Here is a 12,493-nt window from a genome sequence, read left to right on the forward strand (position 1 = left end):
ATAAAATTATATTTATGTAATGGGTCATCTTTTTGGGAATTAGCTTGGGGATATCATTAGTATGATGATACATTTTCTCTACTTCTGGATGCACCATCTTTTGCATCCTTTTTGTATTTTGCAATGATCGGAGTTTTTCTTCATTGGTTCTTTTCTGTGGGAGCTTTTTTGAACCAGTTTTTATTATTAATATAAATATACAGCTTTGCCAAAAAAAATCACTTATTGGATATTTATATTACTTATAATCTAAAATAAATAAAATTATATAGATGAATTTACTCCAAATTTTTAATAATATAAATTTTAAAATGTTACATTAAAGTAGTATATATTGTTAGATTTAAACATAGTCATACTAAGTTAAATGAATTATAATTAAATTATGTTACATTGTATATTTTTTGATATTATTTTACAAATATATATATATATATATATATTATATGTTTAATAATAAATGCTTATAAAATTATTTTTTCCAAATTACATTTTAATTTTTAATAATAGTTTTTTATAAAAATTTAATTTTTTAATTCCATTTATTGGATATAATTATATTAGTTATGTTTAAGAATAAATTAATTATATAGGCAAATTTAATCTTTTTTTTTTTCCAAACTTTTTGCTTTTGCCGAACTTCATCCATTTTTATTCAGTTGAACTCGATTTTGAATTTGAACATTGTGACTTAGCCAGGAATGGCTGTTTGCAGCTTCAAAGATACATGGGGCAAGATGAAGGCCTTCATCATAACTATCCTTGTTCATATTACCTCCTAAGTATATACCATACATCATGCTCACTCTGTGTTAATTGGCTACCTCTATATTTGGACACAATGAAATGGAGGTAACCATGTTTTGTCCATTGCCATAGCTTGCATACATGACCACAGGTGACAAAGGTATACAAGGCATTGTTGCTCAGAAAATCCCTGCGATTCTTTTCACACAATGCCTAGTCCAAAGCGAATTGTCAATGCAGATGGCGAAGGTGCTGCACACGTGGATCGTTTTATGTACCCGATGTAGAGACGATAAAGAAAGTTGCATAGGCAAATATATAGCATACATAAAAGTGAGCTAATCCAACTAATTGTGCTTGAACAATGGAAAGAGCTATCCACTTATCTTTCCATTGAACAAAATTAGCCAGAGGTGTGCGTTCATGAGCCGGTGCAAGAGTTCCAATCAGTTCTTGCCAATATCCATGCCAAGAAATAAGTAACATAAATCTTGTAGCCCAAACAAGATGTCCAAATTGATCATCCACGCCCAAACAGACAAACTGTTCATACCAAAAGGATTGTATCCATTAATTAGTTGTAAAGAATGTAACCAAAGATAATCTCTTATCCATCCCATTAAATAAGTGGAAGACTCATTAAATTGAGCTCCTATTGAAAATTTTATAATGTAAAAATAAAATAGTTTTTTATTTTTTATTTGTTTGTTTATTCAAATAAACGTGTCTATAATGATTTCTTTTAATACTAATATAATTAATAAAAAATAATATTGTAACTTTTTAATATATTATCATGTATAGATTTTTAATAAGCTCACCTCATGTCTCCTAATTTTTGGAAATATAGAAATTTATGTTATATATATATATATATATATAGACACACACATGTACCAATGATTCAATAGTGCTCATTGAATAAATTGAATTGAATTGAGACAATAAATTCATATATATATATATATAGACACACTCATGTACCAATGATTCAATAGTGCTCCTTGAATGAATTGAATTGAATTGAGACAATAAATCCTTCCACTTTAGTATATATTTCATTATCATGATAGTAAATTTTTTTAATATGGTTTTTTTTCTGAGGTCAATTATTATTCTGCTTTTTGTGTTTTATATTGTAGAACTTATAGTGAGTAATTGATATTGCATTTTGTGATTGGATCTTGGCTTGATTCAAAATAATTTGACCTGGTGTAGGTGTGTTAGATATGTACATGTTAATGAATAATGTTTGCTGATTAATTGAAACAGTCAATATATCTTTTTCGTTTTCTCCTGGTCTTACTTCTATATTTATGCAGATCTCCTCCTAGGCGTGGTAGGACTCCACCTCGCAGGTCATCTCCTGTTCGTCGACGGAGTCGTTCTCCTCCACGTAGACCCTTCCGGTCTAGATCAACATCTCGTTCTCCTGTCCGCAGGTTATTTCAATTATCAGCTGAAAATGTAGAAACTATTAGATCAATTGCTCTTGAGCAATGAAATTTTAAGTTAATTACTTTTGTTTTAACCAATAGCTATTCTGTAATACAATTCTAAGTTAATAACCTTATTTGCTTCTGTTGGAAATAATTACATTGTGTTTTAATGCCATTGAAAAAGGCAAGTCCTTCATTGGAAATGTAATTTTGCCACATTGAGGCTTTTTTGTTTGATCTGTTTTTCATTCTTAGAAACAAAGGGTTTTCAGGTACAGAATTGCTCTTCTCAAGTTATCTAAACAGGGAATAGTTCATTTGGCTTTGGAGTAACAAGTACATTTAAAATTGTAGGTGTCAGAAAGGGTAGGGGCTCTTAAAATTGTTGTCTTCTATTTTCTTCTACTGTTTGGACTCTGAACTATAGAATTTTCAATGAATATGTAAAATTTGTAATGAAGTAACAAATTTTCCATCCAAATGTATGTGTGATTTCTTGATAGGAAAACATACGATTTCTATTATCATTCCAAATATGATTTATTTAATAATTTGTTTTGTCTCTCATTTACATCTTTGGTTTGTTGGATAAAGAATAGTTTTCTTTGTGTAGACCTTATTTTTCCTCTTTCTGGCAAAGCCATGTAATTATTTGGCTACAGTAAAGGTTTACTCTAGTTACCGTAGTGAATGCAGTCTTGAGTCTTGACAAGATCAGAATCAATAGTGAACTGACCTTTTTTATGAAGAGGACACTCTTTCTTAAGACATTGAGATGTTTCACAACGGCCTTTAATGGCAGAGATTTTATACATTTGATTTTTTTTTAATAAAGGCATTTCAAATAGTAAGAGTAATGCTGAAGGTTGGAGGAGTATTATTGAACAATAAATAATTCAAAGAAAAAGGGATGCATAATGACCTCACAGCTTTTTGGCAAACTGTACATTACTTAAGATTTAGATGATTTTTTTTAGCGAAGTACACATGTTTTCTTAGTTCTTTTGGATGGGTTCTTTTGAATTGTATTAAATAACATTGGTCTCTTATCATATTATTCTTCTAAAGCTATGTTACTCAAAACTGTTTTGATATTTTTGTTATCAGGGCACGATCACCTCCTCGGAAGCGTGGAAGATCCAGTTCATATTCCTCTGAATCTCCCAGTCCACAAAAGGTGCATAAAATAATCATCAGTCACTTCTGACAAGGTTTTTGGTCTAGAATCATGGTTGTTTTGATTTTCTTTTTGTTTGTACATCTGAAAATGCTCATTGAGGTCGATGGAACACATAATTGCATTTAGATATCTCATGTATTTGTACGTCTGGAAATGTTTATTGAGGTAGATGGAACACTTAATCATATGTAACAGTGCACACAATTGCATTTTTGATATATCATATCCAAGACATCCACGATGTTGAGTTTTATTTGGCATCTTTGATTCTTCAGCGTTCCTCTCGTGGAGATAGGACACTTTCAAAGAGTCCAAATCTAAGAAGGTGCATGCTCTATTTATAGCTTGGGCTTGTATGCTCATTTCATTTTTTATGTTTTATTGATAATTTTGCTTAATGGTTCTACAGGCCTGTGAGAGGAGGAAAAAGCAGTCCTAGAAGTAGGCGAAGTAGTTCAAATTCACCTTCTAAAAGCAACACATAGGTAGGGAGTTTACAGTATTTCATGGCGATTTCGCTGTGATTTGTTTTTCTACTTGAAGAAATGCAATAGTTTAATTATGTTTGCCAACTGCAGGTTTTTTCAGAAAAATGGGTAGCCTTGGATTTGAGTTGGCAGGCCTTGGACTTGGAAGACTCCATTTTTTCTGTGTGAGCAGTATCCAGGTTTAAATATCTGTATTTGCAAATGGTTTTGCATATGAATGTCCCCTAAAGCTTTAACGCTAACCGTGGTTGTTTGTGTGTGGTAGGCAAATGATCCTTAATTTTGTAGTATTGCGGTGGTAGAATTTTTATTGTTGTCAACCAATTTAATATTGGCAGTGTTGATTGGTTCATCCCATGAAAATGGTCTTGCTTCTCATTTCTAGATACCTTGTCAGGCAATTCACATGTATCCTTGCAACAAACAGTGGTTTCATTATTATGCCTTTATCTCTCTTTTGCTGCAGGCAGTGATTAACGTAGAAGGTATTCCCTTTGCTGCATTTGACTACAAACAATATTTTTGAGACAATTCCCTTATAAAATATTTTGTCACGTGTCTGGACCATTCCTCCCCGTTATTTTGGTCACCCTGATGATATTTTGCTGCCTTAATTCATCAATGCATTTCACGGCAGCCAGATGGAATTCATCATCATGGACCGCTGTTTTATTGGGCATGTGGAATATTTTGTAGAGTATTTAGTGATTTTTTGTCAGATAATCACAAGAGCTTTCAAATCAATGATAATCACATTAATCAGAAGACTGGAAACCTGTTTTTGGTACCATCTGAATGAAATTTTCCCCTTGTTTACACATTTAATATTACTAACGAATATTTATTCCTTATGTTTTGTGCCTGGCATTCTTGTACAATGAATACAGTTCAAATCAAAGTTCAAGAATGAGAGACAAAATTATTTCTACTAGAGTAGAGATGCATATGATTGAGAATATTTGAATAATGAATTTTATTTTTTGATTATCTTGAATTGTTTTCTAAATTTTTTTCATCTTTTGGTGCTTCCTTGAATGCAATTTTGGATTCAAGTAACCAAAATTTCTTCACTAATTTTTCCTTGAATGAAGGGATTTACTTCCTTTCATTTGTCCAGATTATTTGAAATATATGCACAAATATTTGAGGGTCAGGGAATATATTTTCATCGTTATTTGTAGGCCAATTGTAATCTCTATTTTTTTCTTGAATGCACATGCACATATAAAAAAGGAGCGGGTCTTAAAATTTGGAAATAATGAGAACTATAAACCCTTGATGAGGAGGATTACCAAGCTAAAGTTGATAGACCTTTATGGCTTAGGTGTTATTAAAAAATTGATACAAGACTGAGGTAGCATCTTTAGAGTAGGTAAGAGTTGCGGGACAAAGGGTCTGATGCATCTATCATCGACAGATATGTGCACTGTTAAATCTTTCAGGAGTTGAAGAATTGCTAGTTCCCACAAATGGAAAGGTATATCAATGAATTTTAGTCACTCTTGTCGAGACCTTTTTGGCTATGATTTTGGGATTTAATAAAAGAACAATTTCTTTATTTGTACCCACTTGAATGATATAAAGACACCACTGCCCGGGAAGTTGCAGATGCCAATGTATTGGTTGAATTGTAGCATGATTCTCAACAAGTATAATAGCTTTAGTTGAGGTGTTTTGTCAAGATTGATGTCTTTAGTGCAATTTCTACAGTATTAGTTGTCTCAACTGTATTTGGTAGTTCTGAATCCGAAATTTGTAATCGTGAAGACAAATATTACATATGAATATTTTCAGAGTAATTGATAACACAATTTTGAAGAAAGGATAGGTAGATAATTTAGGAGAATGGCAGGTGTAGAGATAAGAAAAGCAATAGCTGATTAAATGAGCAAAATAGAAATAGTAAAATAACAGAAACACACATAAGAGAGTGAAAACTGTATTGTTGAAGAAATTGTTTCGACTTCAAGTAGCTATTGAAAAAGATTTCAGAATTTTTAATTCAGTCCTTATTGGCTTTGAGATGCATTTTAAAATAATTGTATTTTGAATTATTATTTTATAAAAAATATTCCATGTATTACTCTCCTTTTTGGCTGACTTTTTCTTCAAATTTGACACATTTTCTACACATTTCCATCAGAGGTGCTTGCTAATGATTTGCGAAAGTTATGAAGGTGTCGATATATTGTTTGGTCTTTTGAATTGAGAAAAATGTCTTTGAAGTTGTTCATCGCATTTAATGTCCTTTATATATCTCTTGTTATAATCGATGCTTAAGTTATGACCAACTCGTTTTGTTTTTCTTATTACAAGATTAGGAACCCAAAGATTGACTAGATTAAAATTCAATAAACACAAATTAATTAAGATAAGACAAAAATCTTTAAACTTCCTAATTTGACTTCACTTTCTTTATTTACTATGAATCTAGCCTTTAGGTTTGGGTTCTCCATGGTAGCTTTGCAAAAGTTTGTTTGTGTCAATGCATTTAAAAGTGAAACATCAAATGTTACCCCAACAAGGATCATCAAAGTTTACTTCCATTAAGCATATGAATAGTGGAAATAGTCAAATCTCTTCATCTTCGGAACATTGAGTATTGTATGCTTGTGTAATGTCCACCTCTTGTGGCCTTGCTAATATATTTTACAACTCACTTTTTTGAGAGCTAGGATTTTTATGGCGAAATTTTGATAGTGGTGACATGGTTAGGGACTAAGGGCAAGTAACATTTGGTAGATGGATATGTTGTAGTTTTTGATAGTTGATAGTTAATTAATTACAAAATATTGGTTCCAGCCACAATGTGAGATGTAGTCTCTTGTAATTACAAGGGAAGACTCACATTTCTCATTGCTACTAGAATTAACAAAACTACAATTTACACAATTAATTTAGGGCAAGCTATTCATCTTATTCTCTTATCTTAGAATAGATGTTACCATTACAATATCATTGTAAATTAATGGGGTATTTCACTTACAAAAGTATTCGTTGGGACATAATCTTGATTAACAAGAGATTGGACATGAGTTTACAAAAGCTTAAAGTCTTTCAATGGTCCCTTACGAGACTAAGAACAAGAACAAAACATATGTGCAACTCATAGTCTTGAACATGTATTTAACCTTTCACGCACAAGTGACAAAAATAAAATCATCATGAAGTTTGCATGCTATTCCTTTTGCTTGAGCATATTATGTTAATCTTAAACTTGAGAGACATCTTAAAGTTTGTGAGATCAAATTTGAAACCAAATTATAACTTTGAAAGAAATATGCAACTCACTATGCAAGATTGAGTTGAAATCCTCTTGAACAAAAGCACAAAGCTCACAATCACCTCAAGAAAATGCCCTTACATAACAATTAAGATTGACACAGTCTCAAAACAAGTTGCCTCTTTTAAGGAAAGCAATGTAATTTACATCTAAGGTCAAAGTCTTCAGAGTGCATTTACAAATTGATAGAGTATTATTGTCTTGCCAAAAGATAACAATTGTAGTAGGGTTCCCTCTTATAAATAGGTGAGGGATAGAGAGGTGTGAGAGAAGTCCAACAAACTTTGACCTATTGCATTACATTGACCTATTCCAATTGCAAGTTGTAATGTACTTGACTTGTAATTTGTTTACATGTAATAACTTTATAGGTGAAAATGTCACTTGCAAATATAACTTGCTTTTCTACATGTAATTTGTTGAAAAGAAAATACAAATACATAATGGAAAAATATTCAATTGTTTGACAAGCAATGCCTATACATCTTGCATCACGTTGCTTGCATTTCTATAGAATGCTCTATGATTGAAGTGCTCAATATGGTGGTAGCATCTTGAACTAAAACAAGAACTTGCATCCTTGATTATTCTTCGTCATATTGACCTTTATTGAGAAAGCATCTTTTCATGACCATTTCAATGTTGAAAGTGTTCTATGCTCTCAATCATTCCATTGCTTTTCCAACTCATTGTATGGCTCCATCATGTATTGTTTCAATTTTGTGTCCTCCAAAATAAGGCCAATGAAGAATTTTAGGTTTTTTGATGGACATTGTAGGTAGCTCAAACATACACATTATGTTGCTTGTAATAGGGATTTAGAAACCCAATTACATGTATACTAGAGAAGTCACTCATATTCATTTTGAAATCTTTACTACAAGTAGGGGGAAAACTTGAATTTTTTTTTGTTTTGAAAGATGACTTCAAAGTCAAATTCAAATTTTGGGAATTATATTGCAAATGGGAAATTATCTAGGAATTTCATACTTGTAGTATCATTTGAAACTAGCCATGACTCTATATGCATCATCTTGCACCACATTGCTTGTGTTTCTATAGAATGCTCTATGATTGAAGTACTCAAATATGGTGGTAGCATCTTGAATTTAAACAAGAACTTGCATCCTTGATCATTCTTCGTCACAATGACCTTTATTGAGAAAACATCTTTTCATGACCATTTCAGTCTTGAAAGCATTCTATGCTCTCAATCATTCCATCAATCTACATCCACAACACTTTGTTCTAAACTTAATGCGAGTTGGAACAGTCATGAGGTAGCTGTGAATAGGGCTGTTGTCCGTAGAGGGCCATGCACCCTCCCTTTCTTCCTAGGCTCCTCTCGTCTTGTGAGTCGATGCCGGTGCATCATTTGCTTGCCCTGCTTCGCTCGTGAGTCGATGCTGATGCCAGAGTCGTGTGCCAAAGCCATGAGCTGTTGCAGGGACGTGTTGCAGAGCCGTCACTAGATCTTGCTACCGTTTGTCATACTAGCAGCCGTGAGCTGTATTCTCACATTCGACTGCGTTTTGTTAGGGCTCTTGCGTGGGTTGTGTTCGGTGCGCGATTTATGTCTTTTGTAGGGACGGGGTATTTCAATCATGGGCTACACTGGTGTGTTGGGATGAGATCACGCCGAACATTATCCAACTAGGGTTTGCTTGTGTCACGGGTTGCTTGCAATCTGTTTGACAGAATGTTAGGCCTTTGTTCGTCCACTATGAACCCCCAACCCGACCCAATCACATTCCAATAGCTACTTGACCACACGATAAAAGTTGAGACCGATAATGTAGCATTGAAAGACATTTTTGTTGCGGCATCTTCACTCTCCCTTAAGCTCTGTAATAAGTTGAAAGAGGTTGAATTTGAGAAACAAACTCTTCGTGGTACCGAGCAGTCCCTACACAAGACAGTTAATGATTTGAAACAACAAGTCGACAAGTCTCTCACAGGTATACAGACGAATTTGAAGGAGCAACTTGATTGTTGCTTACAACAGAAATCGTTCACTAATGTTGAAAAAATTCAAGATACAATCCAACACACAACACAATTGATGGATATCCATGATTTGAAGATGAAGCAAGAGGAACTCGATAAAAAACAATGCTCCCTAGAGATGAAAACAAAACAAAAGCTGAAATCATGGGCAGCTATTTGCAGCAACCCCATTTCTTCCTCTTCTCTTTCTGCTACTCTCTTTGACGTAGAGAAGCTAGTCCAGACAAAGATAGCGGATGAAAGGGTCAAGCGTGACCATGAGCTAAACTTGAGGGTTTGCGGTCTCCCTCTACCTTGCCTCGAGCCTCTTGCAGCAGGCTACTCCTTCCTTAAAGACCAACTGGATATCACTGACATCTCACTTGATTGTGCCTGGGTTGGGCATGACAATACCCTCTTTATCCGGTTCCTTTCACTTGCTGATTGCCTTCGGGCTCTTAGGACAAAGAGGAAACTCTTCTCTCTCCCCATTTAGATTTATCTTGATGAGGATCTCACCAGATCGTAGGTGGCAGAACTTAAGGAAGCTCGGGCTCTTGTTGTGGCTACCAGACAAGAGGGTAAATGGGTAGTGATCAGAAACCTCAAGGCTGTGATTTGACACTTTCCCTCCTGGTTGGGAATCGAGATTGAAGTAGGTCCTAAAGGCTACAAACATTTCCTAGGTGGCAACACTTTTGCCATTCTTCTTTCGTTCTCTTCTCCTCTCTCTCTCTCTCTCTCTCTCTCTCTCTCTTACACACACACACACACACACAGCTTGGATCCCTACTCCATGTCAGGGTGGCTGTCGCTCGCTTCTTCTTTTGGTTTTTGTTCTTGTTCTTGTTCTTTCGCGGACATTGTTTGGTGTTCTCCTGTTTGTTGCTTTGATGGTTGTAAGTTCTCAGTCCCATAGACCTCTATTGGTCTTTTGTTGGACATTAATAGATTTATCTTATCTTATCCTATCTTATCCAACTCATTGTATGGCTCCATCATGTGATTGTTTCAGTTTTGTGTCCTCCAAAATAAGGCCAATGAAGAATTTTAGGTTTTTTGGTGGGCATTGTAGGTAGCTCAAACATACACATTACGTTTATTTGTAATAGGGATTTAGAAACCCAATTACATGTATACTAGAGAAGTCACTCACATTTGTTTTAAAATCTCGACTACAAGTAGGGGGAAAACTTGCATTTTTTTGTTTTGAAAGATGATTTCAAAATCAAATTCAGATTTTGGGAATTATATTGCAGATGGGAAATTATCTAGGATTTTCATACTTGTAGTAGCATTTGAAAGTACCTTTTTTATAATTTGTGATTAGTATTTAGAATCATGATTACAAATTGGGAAGAACATTCTCATTTGGAATTTAAATTTATAATTGGATTTTAGAAACTTGATTGCATATTTGATTACAATACATGTAATGGGTACTAAAAATCATCTCAATTTTAAGAAAAAGATGACTTAGACAAAAATGTAATTAGAGACTTCAGATATGATTATATATGCATTCCATGTTTAGAATCATTAAATTGGTTTGTAATATCACTTTCATAGAGCAAAAATGATATTATAAAATAATGATTTTATAATATAATTTTTGGAGGATTGCATAAGAGGTTGTAAAAGGAGGTAAAACTCCATCATCATTATTGACATTTAATATTTTGTTGAAATGCTTGTGGAGGTTGGTTCAATAACGAAGTTAATGGTTGGGTGATTTATTAAGGAGTTCTTTAGTTTTACACAATGTATCAAAGCAATTTATAATGAGTTATTATACAAATACATTAATGTTGTTTGAGAATATAAAAACATTACTATATGGCCATTTAGGCAACTTCCTTGTGCAATGAATATAATTGCAAGCATCTACTAAAATTGTATTGCATCTCATAAAATTTACCATTTGTTTAACGAAAAGCTATGTAATTCTTTTTGAATGAGTGTTTATGAAATCATTGATACATTTTAATATATTAAATTTAAAAACTTTCAAAGTTGAATGAATACTGTTTGATGAAAGCATATGTGCTAAAATAATGAAATTTCCTGTTTGGAAAGAAATATTTTGGAAGGGGTTGTTAATTTTTTTGTCAAAGTAATGTACCTTTCTTCTGTATGGGCCTAATGGTGAGGTCATATCATATTGTGTTTGGTAAGTGATTAACACTTATCTCGAATAAGTTTCAATTGTTTTGATCAATAATCAACAAAGTAAAATGGCTTGCATACATTGACTGCTAATTTTATTAGTTGGATTCATTAGAGATCAGCTTGATTATGGTCATTTCAACAATTCATGATTTTTCATTTACACATATTTAGGAAATATCATCAAGATCTAGCACTATTGACAATTGATTTAATCCATGTCCTCTCCTTCCATCTTTCATATCTAACATTCTCTTGACCAAGACTAAAGCATGATAAGTCCACACAAAGTGGAAATGCTCCAACAAATCCTATGCAATTCCCTAAGTAAGCTCAAGTGAAGTGTAATTAGTACACAATTAACACAGGTAAAATGTCTTACATCAACACCCTCCTTAAGTGCAACTTGGGGAGAATGTACAAAAGCTAATGATGTAAAATGGATTTCAACTACTAGACCATGTTGGGCACCATGTACAAATACAAATACAAAGATGGTCCAAGATGATGACCAATACTCTTCTATAGAAAGAAAATGGAGCTATTGATACAACAAAAAGGTCAAAGTGTGACAAAAGCAAATACCAATGTTGATGAAGAACAATTAATGAATCATCCACTGGAATATGATAAAGATCAAGCAAAAAGACCTGCTTGAGTATCAACTGGATACTTGCTAGTGATAGATTGATACATCTTAAGTCTCGATTGGAGCCATGCACTGCTAATGGAAAATTGGTACATTCTAAGTCTCCTTTAGAGTCATGCACCATATTTTACAAGATAATTCCTATTCTACAAAGTACAGAAGAATGACATCAAATATGTCAGCAATGACAAAATACAAAGAGTAATGACACTTTATATTAATGAGTGTAAAATATAGCTCATGCAAGATAAACCATAATATGACAATGAGAATTTGGAAATTGATAATGATTTTGATGAAAGAAATGTAATACAAATGGTCATTAATTATTCCCTTTGATTGGACTGATGTGTCAAGAAAATACAGGAGTTTCTAATCCCCTCAACTATTAGTTGGAGAACGATTCTCTACAACAAGTATTTGGTTGAAAAAATTTTGTTTTTAAATTTGCACATTTTTTCGGTAATTCAATTTTTAAAAAGTTACAAAAATTTATTGAATACTACATAAAATTTTAAATTTTGTTTTTCTTTCTTGGCCTTTTCATTTCAATCA

The 12,493-nt window shown here is 33.1% G+C and overlaps 1 protein-coding gene across 1 annotated transcript in view; it reads left to right on the forward strand.

The window, feature by feature from the left end:
• The window catches only part of LOC149551151 (uncharacterized), a 36,449-nt gene extending 31,830 nt beyond the window's left edge, over window positions 1-4,619 (forward strand). The window contains exons 9-13 of the mRNA XM_089786737.1: window positions 2,070-2,189; window positions 3,294-3,363; window positions 3,642-3,691; window positions 3,776-3,851; window positions 3,945-4,619. Coding sequence (XP_089642863.1) covers window positions 2,070-2,189; window positions 3,294-3,363; window positions 3,642-3,691; window positions 3,776-3,851 — 316 coding nt within the window. The 3' untranslated portion in view covers window positions 3,945-4,619. The remainder of the gene's footprint in view (window positions 1-2,069; window positions 2,190-3,293; window positions 3,364-3,641; window positions 3,692-3,775; window positions 3,852-3,944) is intronic.
• The last annotated feature ends 7,874 nt before the right edge of the window (window positions 4,620-12,493 follow it).

Source organism: Cupressus sempervirens, chromosome 6, assembly GCF_028749045.1.
Source record: "Cupressus sempervirens isolate cs-2001-9-10 chromosome 6, ASM2874904v1, whole genome shotgun sequence".
Classification (NCBI taxonomy): domain Eukaryota; kingdom Viridiplantae; phylum Streptophyta; class Pinopsida; order Cupressales; family Cupressaceae; genus Cupressus; species Cupressus sempervirens.